Source organism: Thermothielavioides terrestris, chromosome 5 (assembly GCF_000226115.1).
Source record: "Thermothielavioides terrestris NRRL 8126 chromosome 5, complete sequence".
Classification (NCBI taxonomy): Eukaryota; Fungi; Ascomycota; class Sordariomycetes; order Sordariales; family Chaetomiaceae; genus Thermothielavioides; species Thermothielavioides terrestris.
In genome coordinates, this window is record NC_016461.1 from 1884040 (window position 1) to 1904603 (window position 20564).

General features: G+C 60.9%; 6 protein-coding genes across 6 annotated transcripts; 3 read left to right on the forward strand and 3 right to left on the reverse strand.

Moving 5' to 3' along the window:
- The first annotated feature begins 132 nt into the window (after positions 1–132).
- On the forward strand, positions 133–2684 carry THITE_2121569 (uncharacterized protein). The gene is made up of 4 exons (XM_003656598.1): positions 133–768; positions 910–943; positions 1003–2150; positions 2232–2684. The coding sequence occupies exons 1-4, from the start codon at positions 427–429 to the stop codon at positions 2484–2486; spliced, it is 1779 nt and encodes a 592-aa protein (XP_003656646.1). The 5' UTR covers positions 133–426; the 3' UTR covers positions 2487–2684.
- Positions 2685–2964: 280 nt separating this feature from the next.
- Positions 2965–4939, reverse strand: THITE_2057357 (uncharacterized protein; the record flags this gene model as incomplete). Its single annotated transcript, XM_003656599.1, has 5 exons — positions 2965–3421; positions 3539–4033; positions 4104–4254; positions 4332–4691; positions 4759–4939. 5 exons carry the CDS (start codon positions 4937–4939, stop codon positions 2965–2967), a joined length of 1644 nt encoding a protein of 547 aa, XP_003656647.1.
- Positions 4940–6406: 1467 nt separating this feature from the next.
- THITE_2121574 (glycoside hydrolase family 20 protein) lies at positions 6407–9011 on the reverse strand. Its single transcript, XM_003656600.1, has 3 exons — positions 8570–9011; positions 7307–8473; positions 6407–7189 (listed from the first exon to the last, which is right to left on the reverse strand). Exons 1-3 carry the CDS (start codon positions 8717–8719, stop codon positions 6764–6766), a joined length of 1743 nt encoding a protein of 580 aa, XP_003656648.1. The 5' UTR covers positions 8720–9011; the 3' UTR covers positions 6407–6763.
- A 1717-nt stretch (positions 9012–10728) lies between these two features.
- Positions 10729–12511, forward strand: THITE_2121575 (uncharacterized protein). The gene is made up of 2 exons (XM_003656601.1): positions 10729–11215; positions 11280–12511. Exons 1-2 carry the CDS (start codon positions 10809–10811, stop codon positions 12478–12480), a joined length of 1608 nt encoding a protein of 535 aa, XP_003656649.1. The 5' UTR covers positions 10729–10808; the 3' UTR covers positions 12481–12511.
- Positions 12512–13067: 556 nt separating this feature from the next.
- Positions 13068–15502, forward strand: THITE_2121578 (uncharacterized protein). Its single transcript, XM_003656602.1, has 3 exons — positions 13068–13692; positions 13811–14476; positions 14567–15502. The coding sequence occupies exons 1-3, from the start codon at positions 13252–13254 to the stop codon at positions 15491–15493; spliced, it is 2034 nt and encodes a 677-aa protein (XP_003656650.1). The 5' UTR covers positions 13068–13251; the 3' UTR covers positions 15494–15502.
- A 584-nt stretch (positions 15503–16086) lies between these two features.
- THITE_2121580 (uncharacterized protein) lies at positions 16087–19894 on the reverse strand. Its single transcript, XM_003656603.1, has 3 exons — positions 19204–19894; positions 17940–19147; positions 16087–17883 (listed from the first exon to the last, which is right to left on the reverse strand). Exons 1-3 carry the CDS (start codon positions 19744–19746, stop codon positions 16299–16301), a joined length of 3336 nt encoding a protein of 1111 aa, XP_003656651.1. The 5' UTR covers positions 19747–19894; the 3' UTR covers positions 16087–16298.
- Between the last annotated feature and the right edge of the window lie 670 nt (positions 19895–20564).

Below are 20564 nucleotides of genomic sequence, written 5' to 3' on the forward strand. Positions count from 1 at the left end.
TAACCCGTTCAACTGATAATTACGTACACATACCAATAGCGGTCTCGCTCCGGTGGTCACAAGGGCGCAGCATGTCAGAGATCGGTGGTTTAGCGGGCTACACTCGGCTACCCTCGGGCCCGACACCGCGGTAACTATTGGCTTCTCCCTTATCAATGCCCTTGCAGCAGCTCCTACCACTGCTTGATTACACGGCATCTCAGTGGGCCCCTCTGCTGTTCTTCATGACCCTGTGGCTCCTTCGGCTCTCAAGTCGTTTTCCAGTTTGAACCTCAATTTCCAATTGCATTCTGTGCTGTATCAGTTCCATCCTCCCGAGTGGTCTGCACTGAAAATCTCCTGCCCCCCGGCGAGTTCGATCCCCGATTCCCAATTCCCCGCTTTCCGAACCGAACCCGCAATCTGCCGCTCCGAGCTCGGCCCGTCATGCGGAGCGCTCTTCGGACCGGGACCGGTCCCATCCGGCGCACCCCGCTCTCGACGCCGACCCGCCTTCACGCCGGCGTCCACGGCCTTGGGGTTCGGCTCGCGCGCGGGCCTCCAATTGCGTCTCTAAATGCGTCGCCGTCTTCGTGCTTCCACTCCAAATCCGCGGACCGCTCCGAAGCTCTGGGCTCGGCGGCCAAGCTTCCCGACGCGAAAACGGTGCCACCCGCGACGCCCCGAGAGCGCATCACCATCGCCGACATCAAGGAAAGGCGGGCCAAGGCCGGACGCCTGGTCGCGCCCACGGCAGCCTACAGTGATGCCGACATGTTCAAGGCTCCCGTGCGTGGACCCTAACCCTTGGTGTCAACCTTCCCTCCCTGAGTGGCTCCTTACCCCTATGCTTACCCCTATTTTCTGTAAACATTGCAAGTTGCGAGGTAGGAAATGGCTAATGTAAATGTACCTTCCGTTGCAAAATAGTCAACAGGGAAGCCCAAAGCCAAACGCTGGGACCGTAAGCCAAGCACCTTTTTTCTCCATCCCACACAAGCAGGCCACTAACACCACAGCCAGACCACCTCACCAAAGAATCTACCCTCCGCGAGCCCTGCAAGCTCAAGCAAGCTGCCAAGTACCTCAAACAACCCGGCCTGATCTCTCTCGGCGGCGGCCTCCCCTGCCCGGAGTACTTCCCCATCGCCTCGCTCGACCTGCGCATCCCCGTGCCGCCGCACTTCTCCGAGTCCGCGACCGCCTCTCTCGGCGAGGACGCGCACATCGGCAAGTACGACGCCTCCTTATCAACCCCCGCGGCGCCTGAGTACGACCTCTCGATCGCGCTCAACTACGGGCAGGCCAACGGGTCGGCGCAGCTGACGCGCTTCGTGACGGAGCACACGGAGCTGGTGGGGGCGCCGCCGTACGCGGACTGGCGCACGAGCCTGACGGTGGGCAGCACGGGCGCGCTGGAGCAGGCGCTGCGCATGCTGTGCGACGGGCCGGGCCGCCGCGACGCCCTGCTGACCGAGGAGTTCTCCTTCTCGACCGCGCTCGAGACCGCCGCGCCGCTCGGCGTCGCCCTCGTCGGCGTCCCCATGGACGACCAGGGCCTGCTGCCCGAGAGCATGGACGCCATCCTCTCCCGCTGGGACCCCGCCGAGCGCGGCGGCGCCCGGAAGCCCCACGTGCTGTACACCGTGCCGTCGGGCCAGAACCCGACCGGCGCGACGCAGAGCGAGAGGAGGCGGCGGGAGATCTACGAGGTCGCGCGCAGGCATGATGTGTTTATCCTGGAGGACGAGCCGTACTATTACCTGCAGATGCAGCAGCCGGGCACGGAGCCGCCGCGGAGCGTGGACGAGTTCCTGGACGGGCTGATCCCGACGTATCTGAGCATGGACGTGGACGGGCGGGTGCTGCGCATGGATTCGTTCTCCAAGGTGGTCGTGCCCGGGTCGCGGCTGGGATGGATCACGGCGTCGGAGCAGATCGTGGAGCGGTTCATCCGGCACGCCGAGGTGGCGAACCAGGGACCCAGCGGGTTCTCGCAGGTCATTCTGCACAAGCTGCTGGACGAGCGGTGGGGGCACGAGGGCTATCTGCGGTGGCTGATGCATCTGCGGATGGAGTACACCAAGAGGAGGGATGTCATCGTCAAGGCGTGCGAGGAGTTCTTGCCCAGGGAGCTGGTCAGCTGGAATCCGCCGCAGGCGGGCATGTTTGTGAGTGCTCAGAACTCTTCCATCCCCTCTCCCGCCTTCCGTCCCCCCCGGTCAGCTATGCTCACATGATGTGTGTGGCAGCACTGGCTGAAGGTCAACCACGAGCTCCACCCGCATGCGTCGACCAAGAGCATCCTGGAGATGGAAGAGGAGATCTTTAACCGCTGCATCGCGAAGGGCGTGCTCGTTGCTCGCGGTTCCTGGTTCCGGGCCGAGCAGAATGCGCCGCCTTCTGGGCTGTACTTCCGGACCACCTTTGCGGCGGCAACGCCAGAGAACATGACGGAGGCTATCAGGCGGCTGGGGGAGGCGGTCAGGGAGAGTTTCAAGATGTGATGGATCGGTGTTTTTAGCTGGTGATGAGGGTGAAGTTGGTGTCTATTTGGACGTCAGCGGTTCCACGAGCATAGATAGCATCGCGCTGATACCTTACCTAGACAACGAGCCTGAATCGATGCCTTCAGTATGAGAAATCGGCATACAACGCGGACCTGCAAAGGTGAGCAAACACCAGCCGAGCACTGGCAAGTGGCCACACCTTCCGTCAGACACACTGTCGAGTTTGTCTCATTTCCTGTTGCTTTGTTCAGCGCCAACTTTGTCATAACACAGTGAGACGGCAAAGACGCGTCCCAGTCAAAATATGTCCAACCGCCCTATGATCATACATTACACCTGCCATCCTCATGGAAACCCGGCCCAAATATCCAGAACTGAACCCATCATACTTCATATACAACGTAGTTACCGTACCCACCCACACACACATCATTTGTTGCTAAACAAACGACCCCATCCACCAGGCCCGCCCGTTTCACTTCTCCCCCTGGCCCTGCCCCTGCCCGAGCCCGAGCCCGCCAGCAGCCTCCCAGAAGGCGACCCTGACCCCGTCGCCAGGCTGCAGGACGATGTCGGCCCTGAGCGTCGGCTCGCCGGGGGGCATGTGGCTGTCGAGGCGGCCGTACCGCTGGAACAGGCGGGTCAGCACGTAGGCCATCTCGGTCAGGGCGAACTGCTGGCCGATGCAGATGCGCGGCCCGCCGTTGAAGGGAATGTACTGCCACGGCCGCGGCTGCCAGCGCTGCCACCGCTCCGGGCTGAACGCGTCGACGGGCGCGAAGTCGGCGCTCGGCGCCGGGTACAGGTCCGCCCGCCGCTGCATCACCAGCGTCGAGTACGCGATCGGCGTGTCCTTGAGCACCTTGATCGGCTGCGTCCCGTCGGGCCCGCCGCCCCGCGGCAGCGTGGTGTCTTTCAGCGCGAGGCGGACGCTGAGACAATGGGTTAGTACCTATGCGGTGGGTGGGTGTTTAAAGTGGGATTGGGTGGGTTAAGGGGGTTAGAGAAGGGGGGGGGGGGGGGGGTGGGGGGTGGGGAAAACAACGTACTTGAAGGGAACGACCGGGTACAGACGCAGGGTCTCGTTCATGACGTTCTGCAGGTACTTCATGCTCTTGAGGTCGTCGTAGGTCGGGGGGCGGGTGGGCCCGACGACGGAGAGGATCTCGGCGCGCAGCTTCGCCAGCACGTCCGGGTGGCGGGCCAGCTCGTAGATGGTCCACGACAGGGTGCAGGCGGTGGTGTCGCGGCCGGCCAGCAGCACGGCGATCAGCTGGTCGCGCAGCACCTGGCGGTCGCGCGTGTAGCCGGCGAGGGCGTGCAGGAACGTGTAGCCGGCGTCGCTCTTGGTCTTGCCGGCCAGCTCGTCCGGGCTGAGGCGCAGCGTGCGCTCGATGTACTGGTTGATGAAGTTGTTGATGACCTTCATGCCCTGCCGGAACGTGTGGCGCGGGATGAGCATGTTGAGGGCGCCGGCGCGGGATACGAGGCTTTGTATCCGCTGGACCTCGGCGAAGGCTTCGGCAAACTCTTGACGGGGGTTGCTGGCGAGCGTTGGGGGGTTAACCGCACGCTATCCTCATCGCGGTGTGCTGGACCGGCACGACAACATACCTGAGTGACTTGACGTCGTGGCCCAAGAGGAAGTCGGTGGCGGCGTCCAGGGTGTAGCGAAAGAAGAGATCGCTGATGTCGACGGGCCTCCCGTTGCCGGCCTCGATGTCAACGGCCTGGTGTTCGCCGTTGAGGGCCCCCCCGTTGGCAACTACCGAACCACGTTAACTGCGGTGCTCTTGGACGGCCATCAAGGGGCACGAAGGAGGTGAAACATAAATAGCTTACTCGCGCGGAACAGGGTCTGAATGTGACTCTCAAAGACATGCAAGTCGCTGACGCGGTCCTTGATGAACTGCGGCCGCAGCAGCTGGCGGCTGTCGTGCCAGAGGGCGCCGTCGGTGGTGAAGATGCTATCGCCGAGGAAGGCCTTCCACTCTCTGTGGAAGGGCTCGCCCTTGCCGTAGTCACCAAACTGCGTCGCCAGGATGGCTTTGATGTTCTCGTGGTCGATGGTGAAGACGATGTGGCGGCCGGCAATGCAGCCCTCGGCCGTCAAAGCGCGGACCTCGCTGAACATCTTCTTCCAGAAGGCGAGGTTCTGGTTGGCCATGGCCGCGCGAACGCCGTTGTAGAGAAAGTCGACGCCTGCGTGGCGGCATGAGCCCCCGCCGTGTGGACTATCGAGGAGACACGGGGATCATGGCGTGCTCACCGAACGGCGCCACCGACTTGATCTTGGGTGCCCTTGCGCCCGGCATCCTGGCCAACTTCATCTCCTTCCATGCCGGCCTCACCACGACGGCAAAGAGCATGTAGGCCAGGAGCAGGCCCGGCGCGAGGACCAGAGCCGACTTGACCGAGACATGCTCGACGAGTGCTTCGACGAGCCCCATGATGAACCGATCTGCGCAAACGTTCAACAACGTGCCTCCCAGGAAAGGCGTCCGGAGTACAAGTACTCGAGAGTTGGCCGGCCAGTTGACAAGGCCAGACAGCGGATCGGCAGTTGACCCGGGGGAAGGAGGCAACGGGGGAGGGGGGAAACGGTGAATCCTTGTCGGGCGACGCCCTCGAGTGACGCGATGCAGGCCTTTCAGATGGTACTATGTATATATGCTGTGTACCACGTACGTGGAACACGACAGACGGTGAGAGCCCGGCCGGCCGTTAGGAGGTTGAAAGGGCCAGGGGGCCCTCCTAACTGTTTGCGTCACGACAGCAATTGTCCCAGGAGAACGGCCGCGAGGGACCCGGCAGCGATTCGACTTGTTGATAGCTGGCCTGTGGAAATGTCGGACTTCACACAAGTCCGAATGGCCAGGTAGTCGGCCTACATATGTAGTGTCAAGGGGTGGAGGGCAGTTGCATTCTTGAGCCTTGGATGGACCCTGGGACGGGAGAGGGCGGAGTGCATCCGGCCTTATGATTTCGGGATGCACCAGTGTGACATGTCGTGCATTCTCGGCACAAAATTGGGCCATTTTGGTGGATACGGGGAGCCCTGTCGAACGTTCCAAGGCAGGTTTGGGGAGGGGCTGGAGGAGAAGCGTCCGATGTCCGTCTGCACAAGCTAGTGTATGTACCACAGCACACAGTACACTCCACTACGGAGTGTATTCGAGACCGTAGCGAAGAGGAACCCCACGATTGCCGGGCCGGGTTCCACCGCGAATCTTTCCTCGCGTGTACTTTGAACCGTGTCCGCGGACCCCGTCCCACGCTACACATGTCCTTGTAAATGGCTATACGTCAGTAATAGCCTCCACGACTTCTGCGGAAGTTCGAGAAGGCGAGATGACCTTATGAGCCAGGTCGGAGGCGGCAGGGCGAGCGAGCACCCACCTGCCCAGTAGTATACAGCACACTAATACCGAGGCTCGACTACTACCGAGGCTCGTTTGGTGGTGCTGTTGCATCATCCACATGCCCCCTCAACACTGCGCTTGCGATGGGCGGAAAAAATCCGGGCAGGTACAGTAGGGTGAACGGTTTGCCTTGCCAGGTTTCTTCCCACTTCCCACCCCACCTTCCCGGAATGTTGTGTACGTAAGGTATGTAGATCTGAGGCTGACTCTGGGCAAAACTTGCTTGAGTCCAATGAAGATGTCGAGATTGCCGAAGCTCACGGATGGTACACAGTACGCTGTCCGTGTTCACATTCTTGCGCTTAGTCTTCCGTGCGAGTATGCGGAATTACACTGCGCAGTACTTGTTTCCAGGAATTGGGCCGGAGAAGGATATGGGTCAGTTGAAGCTACCGCTTTACTCCGTATACACTGCAGTGTGCACGTGGCGTCTCGGCCGCTTCTCTGCCGCCTCGCGTGCCTGAGTAACGGTCCGACACTGAGCACAAAGGGGCTAGCCAGGGGCACGGCAGGGAGAAACACGAGGACGGGATGTTTGTTGCTTGACGTGCCGTTGGCAGCAGAACAAAAGGGAGAAAAAGAGGTGAACAGGTATGGAATATTATCTACGGATAGACTGTCTACGCCGCGCGGCCAAGCCAATGGCGTCGGATATCCCCCACCCACCGTTACGGGTGTGCTCCGAGAGTCGACACACCCTTTCCGGAAACACACCGAGCGGCCATTTTGGGCCTAGCCCCTTCAGAACTGTTGACGCCGAACGAACCATGCCAGACGTAGAGTAGGCAGTGAGAAAAAGAAAACTGGCGGAAAAAAAAAGCCAAAGAGAGACGGCACCTCGTCTAGCACCGCTCACGCCGGCCAATTGCACTCCTCGGGCGAGCCCTGCGTGCAGAAGGTCATCTGCACGGGCGACGCGCCGACGCCGCGCAGCACCATCCTCTCGCGGAACTCGTTCAGGCGCGGGGCGGCCTCGAGCTGGCTGCGGTTCTGGCCGGATGCGTCGGTGCGGCCGGACCAGAGCACCTCGCCGGCGGCGCTGGCGCGCGGCCACACGAGCGAGTCGAAGTTGACCGGGTCGATGGTCTCGCTCCAGACGGCCACCTCGCCGCCCAGCACCAGCTTCGCCTCTTCCGGCGTCAGGTTCGCCGTCGGGTCGTGCGAGTAGATCAGCCGCCAGCTCTTGGTCGGGCCGCACCAGTCGTTGAACGGGTAGCCGACGTCGAAGGCCGCGCCGTTGCCGAAGTTGATCCACTGCCCGCGCCCGCAGTCGAGGTACTGGCAGGAGAAGACCGTTGTGTCAGCGAAGGAACGTAGTGTTTTCCTACAAAAACATCCAACGACGAAAATCGAAAAAAAAAAAAGGAAAAAAAAATAAAAATAAAAATTGCTTACCAAGAAATTGTAGTCGCTGTCGATCACCTGAAGGCCCATGCCGGTCAGCTTCTTGACCGAGTCGCCGCCGAGCCACGACTGCACGACCGTGTCCTTGCCGAGCGTGATGTTCCAGTCGAGCGGGATCTCCTCCCACGTCATGGGCGTCAGGCCGGCCTTGCGCACGCGCGCGTGCTGCGCGTCGATGAACTTCTGCAGCAGCGGCTGCAGCACCTCGGACGAGTTGGACCGGACGCCGTCGTCGAGCATCGAGTCGTTCTTGTTGAGCTCGTCGCCGCCCGTGTGGAAGTAGGCCGCGTACGGCGCCAGGCGCGGCAGCAGGTCGTCGAACAGCTTCTCGACGAAGGCGTCCACGGCGGTGCTGTTGAGCTTGAAGGCGCCGCACGGCGGCTCGTTGCACCACCAGTAGTACGGCAGCTGGTCGTAGGCCACGATGAGGTCCGGGTGAGAGAGCGACACGACGCCGATGTGACCCGGCATGTCGATCTCGAAGTAGACCTCGACGCCGCGCTCGGCGCCGTACTGTTGGATCGTGGCCACGTCTTCGGGCGAGTAGGTCTGGCTCGGGTGGTAGGCGCCCTTGGCCGCCAGCTCGGGCATCGAGGGGATCACGAGCGGCCACGACTGCGAGTCGGTCACGTGCACGTGCAGCCGGTTGAGCTTGTTCCAGGCCATGGCGTCGATGGTGCGCAGGATGTCGGGCACGGGGAAGAAGTTGCGGGCCGTGTCGATCATGACGCCGCGGTGCGGGAACTTGGGCGCGTCCTGGATCGACACGGGCGCGTACGGCGTGTACCAGAAGGGGCCGGCCGAGTGCTGGTAGAAGAGCTGGCTGAAGGTCTCGAGCCCGCGGAGGACGCCGATCGACGAGACGGCCGTCAGCTTGACGTCGCCGCTGTCGCTCACGGTCAGGTTGTACGACTCGTCAACCTCGCCGGCCAGCGGCTTGAAGGTGCTGGCCTGGTCCTTTCCCGTCTGCACGATCTGCAGCGTGTTCAGCCATTTCTGGCCCTTCCGCAGGTCGGGCTCGAACTGGGACCCGGGCTTGTGCAGCTTCCAGGGCACGAATTTGCTGCCGAAGATGGCGGAGAGCGTGCGAGACACTCCCGCCTGGACCACCTCCTTGCTGCTCAACTTCTGCGGCGCATATCCCGCGGTGTACGGAAGCTGTTGGTACATGACATGTTCAGTATCCAGTCCCGCCGCGGGATATGCTGCATAGAGGGAAGAGCAAGGGGCAGGAGAAGAAGAAGACCAGCATACAAATTCGCCATTGTAGGTGACTTTGATGTTTTGGTGCAGGTACAGGACCGAGCTGCCGTTGCTGTACTTCTGCGGCGCGGGCCAGACTGCCGCGACAGGACTGAGGGCGAGGAGAAAGAGCGAGAGACTCGAAAATGCCGATGACAACATCTTGAAGGCTAATACGACCCAAGAGGAAAGCAGTACGGGAAATCGCGGGGCGGCGATGCCCGACTGGATATTTGAATGCTGGGTAGAAGCAAGCAGGGCACAAGGGGAGGCTGGAATGTGTATAAAGCCTTTTGTTTCCCCTTCGGGGGTGTTTAGATGATTAGTGTAGCATGGTTATTAAAGTGACAGCAAGCAGAGGTGGTTGGTTGGCTGAGAGGACCCCCAATCAAAAAGACCATGCTCTGGCACCGTTGCACAGGTTGGTTGCAGCCCGATGGCGGATAACCAGATGGATGGGAATGGAATGGAATGGGAGCTCAATGCCGGGCGGGCTGTTGCCCTGCGGCACGACTGCAGGCTGCTGCGGCTTGCAAACGGACCGATCCACGGGGCCGGAGAGTGCAAGGGTCAGCTGCTGTCAAGGTACCTGGTGGGAAGAGAGCACGGGGTACACTTCGGGAAGGTGCTGACCCGAGTCAAGCTGTTCTTTGTACGTGGCGCAACGTTACCTTGCCCTTCTGCCCCTCGATTCTGCTAGCCTGGCGGGGACAAGACGGGGAACGGCTTCGTTGGTTTATTCAATGAGAGCAACGCCACACGTAGGAGAGTAGGGTAAGAATCCTTTCACAATCCGATGCAGAAGACCAGCGGGTAGAAGTCCAATTTGACGCCGGTCAGAGGCGCGCAACTTCCCTTGGGGACCACTGACTCGTAATTCTTGGGCCAGGTCACCAGGAACGCCTTCCAAACAAGGGAGATCTGCAGACGATCTACAAGTGGGAACTTGTGGCTGGTGGACGCCACAACTTGGCCATGCAGCTCACTGATCATGTCCAGGACACACGCAGTGTGTGATGTAACCACTTCCTCTCCGCAGCATTCAGGCCAATGTGATGGGCTGTTGAGTTGGAGGGACACAAGATCAAAAGATGCTGCAATGACATTGTGTACGGAGTACAACCACTCGATGCAAAGCAACCCCGGAGACCAACCTTTCCAGCCAGATATCCAATCGCGAATGAATCGAGGATCCACTTGGCCCAACTGAAAGATAGAGAACCCTTGCGATGCAGTGCGAGTTGCAAGGTTGCAACAGCTTCCGTGTTGTTGCAACCTCGTGGAATCGTGGGGTGGAGAGGGGGTAAGCATCGTGCCGCCGCATGCCAAAAGGGAAAGGTACTGGCGAGGAAGCGACATGGAAACCGACCATCAGCGGGCATCCTGGCTTGACTTCGGCACCTCTGAAGTGTTGCTGCTATGTAAAACAAAAAAGCAACTAACAGCCAGAATGCTGCATGTGAGCCCCGCACGCTGGCATCCGTTCATATACTGAGCAAGCGGCCTCGGTCAAACAGCACGCTGCTTTGTTCGTGGCTCCGGAGCCAATTGTTGGGTTTGGATTGGCTTTGGGAGACGTCAGCGTGCATGAGCAGATCTCACATGTAGTCAATGAACAAACTGCTGGCCGGCTTCCCCGTCACTCGATGTCAAGGTGGTCCCAGGCGCGATATCTGAGCTCAGAATACCCCAGGATGGAGAAAGCAAAGAAAGCCTTCATGATGAATGTGGCTAATGAATAAGGATTACAAACTGACGGTGAATTCTGGACAGGGTAAAGTACGAAGGAGGCAGCAAGGCGGGTGTCCATGGTTATGACTCAGCAGTTGAAGTCCGTCCGTCGGAACTGAGCCACAGGGAGAGGAAGGTAAGGCAGTGACCGATCTGAAGCACGTGATATTTCGCCACTGGCAAATGCACCAGCCACTAACAAGCACCATGCTCCTGGTTGTCGAGCGAAGTCTCGGCGCCACGCCTCGAATCTTAAAATCTGCAGCCTCCAGCTACCACCAACGACGACCACGACCGATTTGGTTCGCGTTGCATCCGCGCAGGACAACGTGTTCCTCATACCGCCCTCCTTCTGGTTGATTCCGGCGAGTTCCATTCGAGCCTCTTTGCGCGCGCACACACGAGATTTACCCCGTCGCGTCTCGAGAGGAGGCAGTCCGTTCATTTAGCAGCAGGCGTCCAGCTTGCTTTGCCCCCATCGCTTTTCGACCTCAAACCACCATCGAACCGCTCCATCGCCATGTCGGTCGAGGTTACGCTTGGCACCCCCCTCGCGGAGGCTCTGAACAGCGCCATCCAGGGCAAGATCGCCGAGCTTGGATGGGCCGGCCCTGGAGGTGAAGGCGCCGCCCTGTCCGAGTACTTCCTCCTCATGCTCGCCAACGGAAAGACAGAATCCGACATTGCGGCCCCAGAAGTTGCTGGCGACCTCCTCGGGCTGGCCGCTGACGACCCAACCCCCGCCGCTTTCGCGAAATGGTTATTTGCACAGATCGGCATTCTCAGCGCTCAACTAGGAGGAGGCGCCAATAATTCAGCACAGGCCGAAGATGCCGCCATGGAAGGCGTCAAAGACGACGCGATGGATGGCGCCATGGATACGACCATGGATTCCACCTCAGATTCGCCTGCCGCCGGCCTAAACGCGTAGGTGATCTCTCCGCTTCCATCACGGCCCAATTCCAGAGTGCACAACACTGACAAGCGTTAGGCCTACCGGACCCAAGGCAATGCGGACCGGCAATGTTCGCGGCGGCCGAGAGAAGCGCATGGTGGGCCAGATTAACCGGGCGTTGGATCGAACTCAAGATTCGATCCTCCACCGCGTCCGCGCCCAATCTGGCAATGAGAGGATCGGCAGGGGACCGCCAGCTGGGCCCCGGATGGGCGTGGGCAGGCAGCCGCGGACGAGCAATGCGCGGGCCGCGAACTTCGCCGCGAGACTAGGCGACTTCGCCGGAATGCCCGCGGCCCCCCCGGGCATGAACGGAATGGGCGCGATGAACCCGATGGGCCCGATGAACCCGATGAACGGCGCGGCGTACGGACACCCGGATATCTACGCCATGATGGAGCAACAGAACCGCATGCTGCAGCAGATGCAGCAACAACTGATGATGCAGCAACAGCAGCAGCAGCAGCAGCAGCAACAGAACGGCATGGGACACCGGGGAGGTCACGGTCATGGCAAGCACCAGTTCGGCGGCAGGCCAGGCCCGTTCCGGCGCGGCGGGGCACACCATCAGCACAACGGCCATGCGGAGCAGTCTCAGCAACAACTGCCGCAACAACAGGGCGCTGAGGCGGGCCAGCCGGATGCGGCCTCCCCCGGCGACGTGGAGATGACTGGGGCGAAGCGGGAGCCAGCCAACCCCGAGGAGACTGTCTGCCGGTTCAACCTGCGCTGCCAGAACAAGGACTGCAAGTTTGCCCACCAGTCTCCGGCGGCGCCGCCCGGGATCACCATCGACGTCAGTGACGTGTGCAGCTTCGGCGCCGCGTGCAAGAACCGGAAGTGTGTTGGGCGCCACCCGTCGCCGGCAGCCAAGGTGGCGCATCAAAGCGAGCAGGACTGCAAGTTCTTCCCCAACTGCGCGAACCCGCACTGCCCGTTCCGGCACCCGACCATGCCGGCCTGCCGCAACGGCGGGGAGTGCAAGGTGCCGAACTGCAAGTTCACCCACATCAAGACGCCGTGCAAGTACCGCCCGTGCACCAACCGCAGCTGCCCCTTCATGCACGAGGAGGGCCAGCGCGGCACGTTCCAGGATAAAGTGTGGACGGCCGACGGCGCGTCCAAGGAGCACGTCAGCGAGAGGAAGTTTGTCAACGAGGGCGCTCCCGAAGATGTCGTCCTGCCCGGGTCGGGCGAGCCGGCGTCGGAGGCTGGCGCCGCGGAGGTTGTGATGTAGGATCGAGGCGCCGCTGCGTATACCCGTGATTGGATGGGCCGCGGGGGCGGACCGGCGGACTCTAATCCTGGTATGGATATTCAGGGACTAGGATGGGAGTTACCAGAGCGAGCGGCCTAGGGACGGGATGAGATGGCAGGCCCTGCAGCGTCATGAGCCTGTGGTATTTCGATGAGTCTGTCACCGGCATGATGGGTATGTGGAGATGGCACGGTTTGGTTCTGTACTTGTAGTAGTACGCTATATCTTGGCGCTCACGGGCGGTCATGCATTGGGGGGGCTTTGGACGGGGTCTCCGTTGTTTTAGAATTGGGACTTGTGTTTTCCTTTGGCGGGTCAGCGTCGAGAAACGCAGCGGACTTTCAGCGAGGGGCGGCGAGAATATACTACAGACTGCTGTCGCCCGCTCTCGTGTTTCCGAGTTCTGAAAAACTGCTCGTTAAAAGGCCGTTTCGCTCCTGCTATGCCCCAAGTGTTCCCCTACTCTTCTCTGGTTTCCCTGCTTCCCCTCGCGACTCTTCGATGGGGAATGGATCATACGATTTTGTTTCACTCTGAGCCAACCTTACGCCGCGTCAGGGTTAGGGTGGATTACATGTCTTTGAACTATCCGAACACAGTGAACACAGTGCGTCCGGAACACCAGTCTCGTGCTTCGGTCTTGCTTCTGCCCTCAGTGCCCTCACTGCCGCCCCGGAGCAGCCCCGAGCCATTGAACCCCGCGCACCGGCCCGTCGATGCGGGATGCGGCCCTTGTAGCCGGTGCTCGACATGTACGCCACACGTCCGCGCTGCCTAGCGCACGCCGCGGGCCGCGCCGGGGCCAAGCGCCGCTTTCCGCGAGGCTCCTTCTCCTTCGGCCGGAGCTCACCTGACGCCGACGCCGGCAACGCCAGCGCCTCCGCTGCGACCCGGCGACGCTATGCCACCGCCGCCAACAAGGGCCAGCCGCCGCGCTCCATCGCCGTGCTCGGCGGCGGGCTGACCGGCCTCACCACGGCCTGGCACCTGACCCGCGCCCTGCCCCACGCCCGCATCACGCTCTACGAGGCGAGCGACCGGCTCGGCGGCTGGATCGACACGTCGACGGTCAACCTGAGGAACCGCTACGGCCAGGAGGGTCCCGTGCACTTCGAGCGCGCCGCCCGCATGGTCAGGCCGCAGACCGGCGGCCGTGTTCCCCGCTGGGACGACCTGCTGTTCTTCGACATGGTGCGTTGCTTGCGTTACTTTCTGCTGCTGCCGGCTGCTCTTCCTTCCGTAGTCGCTCGCTTGCTTGCTCGACGCTACTCGGGTCGTGCGTGCTGACCGACTGGTTGCCGCCGTCCAGGTCGCCCATCTGAACCTCACCGATCAGCTCATGCACGCCAGCGCGGAGGACTCCGGGACCACCGCCTACATCTACTACCCCAACCGTCTTGTGCCCATTCCCAGGATCTCTCGGGCCGGTCCGCTCCGCACTCTCGACTCGATCCTCGACCTTGTCCCAGCGCTCTTCCAGCCCGTGTTCCGGGATGTTATTCCTTCTGCGCTTCACAATGCGCGCACAACAGGCGACCCGTATACCGCCGACATCCTGGAGGGACGCAGCGACGTGTCCGTGGGCGACTACTTCGCCTATCGCTTTGGGCGAACCGGCCTGGTGGACAAGGTCTTCTCGGCCGTGACCCACGGAATGACGGGCGGCGATGTGTGGAAACAGAGCTTGGCCAGCGGGAGCTGGGCAGACTACCTGCCGCGCAACGACGGCGAGCCGGTGACTCGCGTACGCGTCCGCCGCGCCGACTACGCGCTGATGAACCAGCTGGTCCGCGACAAGGCCGTCTTTGACCTGGCCACCGAGCACCTCGACTCGGGCTCGCTCTGGTTCCGCAACGGCATGAGCACCCTGACCAACGCGCTCGCCGATGCCCTCAGAAAGAACCCCAACGTCACCATCAAGATGGGCGACCCGGTTACCTCGGTCCGCTATCTCGACAATTTCGACAGGGTCTTTGTGAGCACTCCCCGCCGAGAAGCGTCTTTCATTTTAGAACCCCGCATCTCTCATGCTGAACTGCTAATCAACCCCCCCCCCCCCCCCCAGATCACCACGAAACAGAACAAAAAGCCCGTCCCTTACGAAAAAGTTGTCTCCACCATCTACGCCAAACACCTCGCTGCCCTCACCGACGACCACCTCCCCTCCCTCGCCTCTTCCACCGCCGTATCCATCATGATCGTCCACCTCTGGTACCCCGACCTTCGTGTCCATTCCCCCAACACCGGCTTCGGCTACCTCCTCCCACAAGCGGTGCCGCACGAAGCCAACCCGGAGTGCGTGCTCGGCGTGATCTTCGACTCGGACCGGGAGTTCCCGACGACCAAGCTCTTCAGCTTAACCAACCTCGGCGCCGACGGCGTGGAGGGCACCAAGATGACCGTCCTGATGGGCGGCCACTACTGGGACGGGCTGCCGGAGTCGTTCATCCCGGACCCGGCCGCGGCGGCGGACATGGCGCGCGCCGCCGTGCAGCGCCACCTGCGCCTGTCCGACCGCGTCGCGCGCAGCGCCTACGCCGCCGCCCAGCTCTGCCGCGACTGCATCCCCCAGCTGCTCGTCGGCCACGCCGCCCGCATGCGCGCCGCCCACGCCGAGCTCCAGTGGACCTTCCGCGGCCGCCTCGCCGTCGCCGGCCAGTCCTACCAGCCCTCCGGCGTGCTGACCATGCTGCGCGCCGGCAGGGACATTGCCATGCAGATTGCTCACTCCTCCTCCTCCTCCTCCTCCTCCGGGACGGCGCAGCGGCCGCCGCCGCTTCGGGGTGAAGAAGAAGAAGGAGAAGAAGAGGCTGCCTATGCTGATGCCGCCGCCGCCGACGGCTACGACGACGACTGGCCGGTGGGCGACACCGGCCTGGAACGCTTCACCCGCCAGCCGACCTGGCTGTCGGTCGAGAAGAGGCTGCTGCCGCTGCGGTTCAAGAGCGGCGCGTACGTCGACGAGGACGGCAACATCCAGCCTGGGGATTAGCACTCGCGGAGGTGATGCTCATTGTAAAGGGGAGTAAGGGGGTTCTGTGGGTGTAGTTGTGTGTGGGGATGGGATGGGGTGTGTAACAATAGTGGGTGGATTGGGATTACTGCAGCAGCAGCTGCATTGCTGTATATACATACCAAGATCAAAAAGATAGAAAAAGGGCAAGGCCAACACGATATGTGTGATAGATGCAATATAGAACAAGCTGCACCAAGCAAATCCGAGAGCGGCTCCCCACGGAGGTAGAAACACCACGGACTGGACGATCTTTCGCAGGCAACGCCAAATTATGGCCTTTCTTTTTTGCTTTTCATTGATTTGCTGTCTGGTATCATCAACTACTAGTCCTAGGCACGCTTCACTCCATAAACCCATGCCAGGGGCCCTATCCCTGGTACGATGTGTGATATGCCCATCCGTGTCCCTTTTGTCTTATCAAAAGAAAAGCGCCCCGAACCCCGCCTTCCTATCCTTTCTGAAAAAAAGAGAAACACTCGCAGAACGCCAGTCAATGCCGGCCCTCTGTATCAGAGACCATGCGTGGATAAAAAGAGCACCATCATCCAATACTGCACACACACCCAAACCACCCCTCCTTGCATCTCGGAGTGGGAGGAGGCCTCGGCCGTCCCGTTCCCTCGCATCCTACATGGCCAGTGACTCCCGCCGAAGAGCTCGAGTAGCCCGGAGCCAGATGCAAACCGGCTTTCTCCAGCTCCCTGTGGGGATATCATTCGATTTGTTGCGCAAAGTCTGCGTAGGCGTTGAACCAGCCACTCGGCCAGTGCCAGTCCGACAACTAGTCGATGACTACCACGGATGCGTTGTTCTGACCCATGCCGGCGCGGGGACCTTGCACCTGACCCTGGTGTTGAGCTTGGCCGTGCATCCCCGGCTGAGGCACATGCTGCTGCGGCGGCGGCGGCGGCGGGCGGTGGTGCTGCTGCTGCTGCTGGAGATGCTGGAGATGCTGGAGGGGTTGTTGAGATGGTTGAACCTGCTGGGGGAACCTCCCAGCGGGGCCCGGTGGTGGCGCGGGAAGTTGCTCTTGGGCTTGGCCGGCCGGCGGCGCTTGCTGTTGCTGAGGTTGGGGCGGTGTGCCGACCATGGAGAGCAACGTGTCGCTGATGAGGGCCAAGAGATTCTCGATGCCTTGGTCCCAGTTTGCCGCGGCACCAGTGCTGAGGCCCTGGAACCCCTGGCCGCTGACCGACCAGACCTTGGGCGCCAGCACCTTCGTGAACTCGTCATTTTCGTTATTAGCGTTGGCATCCGTCGACGGGCGCGAAACTTGCCACATGAGCTGGCCCTTCCTCTCTCGGGCCTTGATGTCCAGCTGCAGGCGCCGAGACTTGGGCCCAGCCAGGGCGAAGCGAAGCGCCACCCAGTCAAGCGACTTATGTAAGATGAAGCATTCGCCTTGCTTGTTGGCGCTGGGCAGGTCCCACGAGTCCTGCAGGCGCTCCAAGGCGCGAAAGAGCGGAAGTGTGAGGGAGAGCCATGCCGGTAGGCTTTTGGATTTGGGCGAGTTGGCTATTGACCGCAGATAGTCGATGACTCGCAGATGCGGATTGCCCTGCTCCAGTCTCACGTCCACACCTCGCGCTCCGGAAAGATTGAGTCGTACTTTCCAAGACCGCTGCTCTCCCTGATCTTGTGAATTGGCCGGCGGGGGCGGGGCCTCAGCTGTGTGGGCGCCATATGTAAATACAAGCTCATGGAGAGTAACACTCTCCAGCACTGCGTGCTTGCCCGCTCGGTGAACAGCCTCGACAAAATCGAATAGACGGTCGAGTGCCTGGATGCGCTCCCGTAGCATAGGGATGACCGAGGTGTTCGCCTCTGGTCGAAACCGTAGAGTGAACTGGCCGATCCGAGGGTCGTATCGCACGTCACGGTCGAGTCTGCTCTTAACGAATTCAAACCTGGCACGGTTCGTTACGGCAACCCTCGCCTCGACCAAGATCCTGAGCGGACCGGCCTGCCTCTGCAACGGGTCACCCGACCCGATCGCGGGTGGAGGTTCGGGCGCTAGTCCTTTGTACGTGACAGGGATGTATTCCTGTGCCCAGAGAGGGCGGGTGCCGTCCAAAGATCCTATTCGAGATGGCGGCAACAGCTCAGATGCCCGCGCTACAATAATCAGCATATTGGTCTGGTAAGACGCAGCAGAGGAGCTCGAGTTCGCAGGCTGTTGTTGAGCGGCATGCGCGACGTGTTCCTGGCGGCCATGGCGGAGACTTTGAATCTCGGCCATAATGCCAGGTCCGTACTTGGCGAGTTTTTGAAAGAGCATGTCAGGCAGCAGCAGATCGCTCGGGGAGCTGGGGAGCCGCCTGAACGTATTTATGCGTCGGCCGGATGAACCTTGCCCTTCGACCGAACTTCACATGTGTTAGCAGCGAAACGTCAACCACGCGAGACGCGTCGCAGCACTTACATCTCGACCAACCAACAATGGTCCCCGGCAAGGCTCATGCTCAACGCCGCGAACCACTGCGGCCCCCACTTCGCGTTTCTCACCCACACCGCGTGGAACGCTTCCCGTATTGACGGGGAAAGCGAATACACCATGCTCTTCACCTCGTCGAACGGGGCAGGGGCTGCCCGGAGGATGACCCAATCAGCAACCGAAGGCAGGCATCTCAAGTGTTGGACTGTGTAAGACCACCTCAGCTGTTCCAGCACGCTTGCACCCTCCTCTGCAGGGTTCGCCAACGTCCTGAACTTTTTCTGCGTCTCCAACATGGATGGATACTCCGGGGAGAGCAAGAAGTCGCCCGTCCAGGGCGAAACGGACACCGTGGCGTCTAGTTCCCCCACTAACTGCATACTGAGCCGGGAGCGCTGGGGATCTTTCTCGATGTTCAGGGACAATCTTCCCTGCCTCTGGGCGTACCGGGGCTTGGCAACGAGCGTTTGGTATATTGGGCACAAGAGATGTTCGATGTGCTTGGCAATGACGGCCATCAACAGGTCCTCGGTCGAGATGGTGTCGACATCGAATGCGATGCCTACTTCCTTGACTTCCTTGCCGTCTCGGAACCAGCTCAGCATAAGACGGCTTGATGAAGCCTGGGCGTCTGGATCTTCGTTGGGGCCCTCGGCGGAGCGCACACCCAGAAGTATCCAGCTTTGCGAGACGCGAGAGTGTTGGCAGTTTCGCCAATACTGGATTCCCAGCGCCCGATTGAGCCGCTCAACCCTGAGAGTGTCGGCCCATCGCCCAGTGCTGCTCAGCTCCAGTGCCTGACGCGTGAACTCGGTGATTTTGGCAGTGAGGGTGAATTCGTGGAGGTATTTGTAACAGCCCGTCAGACCGTCAGCTGCCAAGGCGTTATTTACCCGAGCCTCGATGATTTGGCGGAGCTGCTGTGACAGTTCTGGCGGCGCCGGGCTGTAGATGGGCCGGAAGTCCAGGAACCAGAACTGGGTGGAGAAATCCTCATGGCCGATGGTGAGGTCAACCTCGAACTCCCCGGGAACGGTAAAAGTGACTTTGCCATTGCCGATCCTGTATTTCTTGAACGGATCTGGCATCGTGTCGAACTCTTGCAGTTGTAGCCGGGCGTGCAGGTGCATCTCGATCTCATGGGTCCAATGCAACTTCTCCTCCTCGGTCAGAGGAGGTGGCTCGAGGTAACCAAACTGAAGAGGCGTCAGCCCATGCAAGCTCCAGATGTTCGACAGCGGCCACAACATACATCTGGCATCCAATGCACCGCCCCGTTGCTGAGAACCTCGAGGGCAGTCTTGAGATCAGGACTCGGAACCCTGGCGAACAGCATCTCTCTCTTGACCTGGACCAGATTCCAAAAGGTCTTGTGGTAGAGCTCCAGCTTTTCGGCCAAATAGGTCCTGATGTCGATAAGCTTCCCAACTTCCTCTGCATTCCTGCTCCACTCGGTAATGACCAGAGCCTTGACCCATCTCGAGTGCAGGTCTTTGGTGAAGTTGAGAAGCATTGTTTTCTTGTCCAGGCTCTCGGGCGACGTGTCCTCGATTGGAACATTATGAAGGATGCCGTTGCCGTTCGCCGTCCCGTTGACATTGCCGTTTGCAAGGGCTTGGGGAAGAGGCTTGGCTGCCAGCTCCGTGATGATCTCCTGGAGCTTTGCATGGGAATACTCGGCAAGGCGGGTCAGGAGAAGACTCAAGGGCAGGATATCGGTCGTAATATGCCGGAGCTCGTCGGGGAGTCCCTCCACCTTGTCGCTGGCGGCGCCCTGCGGGCCGCTGTCGGCCATTGCCGCTGATCAGCCCGAAGGCACCCAACGGCAGGACAGTAAGGCGTCCTTGGCGATATTTCGAAGGCAAAAACGGGTGACAGAGACAGTACCCGGTCGGTGAAAGAAGGGTGCGATACGTGGGGAGATCCGAGTTCAAAGGACTCGCGTGTGAGCAGTCGTCGCGAGAGTGGCCGAGAAGAGCCTATCGGCAGACTGGGTGAGAAAGGAACGAGAAACGGCTCGTGGTGTCCAGTCCATGCGTGCCGATTGCTGCTGGTTGAGATCGGAAATCCGGCACCAGCTCGTCTACACTGTTAGTGGACGGGCTCAGGAGAGAAGGCGGCGGCGGCACAAGAAAGGCAATCGCACATCGCTCCCGGCCCGACTCCGAGTCGCGCCTGGTGCTTGAACGACCTTTGCTGCTTTTGAGACCGGTGGAATGTCGCTTCGAGAAAGGCAGTGGCCGATAAAATCGGTCGGGTCGCAACTCCTAGGAGTTCCGGTCGTCTGCGGGCTTCGCCTGGCTCCTCCCTCCGTCCAGCCTCTTTCGCCGTCGCGCGTTCAGCGTCTCGACTTCTTTCTTTCACCGTGCACTGTCCAGGAAGGCGGCATGCGGTTTGCAGGGTCGCGCGGTGCAGAAATCGTTGTCGCAGTTGAAGCAGTCGTTTGGCAAATAAATGCGCCGGCGATATTCGTTGGTGGCACACCCGCTTTGCCGCACTGTTGCGGTGGCAGTCGCGGTCGCTGGGCGCGAAGGTTTCCGCGAAAGAAACGGGATGGCACGCCGCTCACGAGGTTGTTAAGGTTTCCTCCTCCGCAGGAACAAGGGTGGGGGG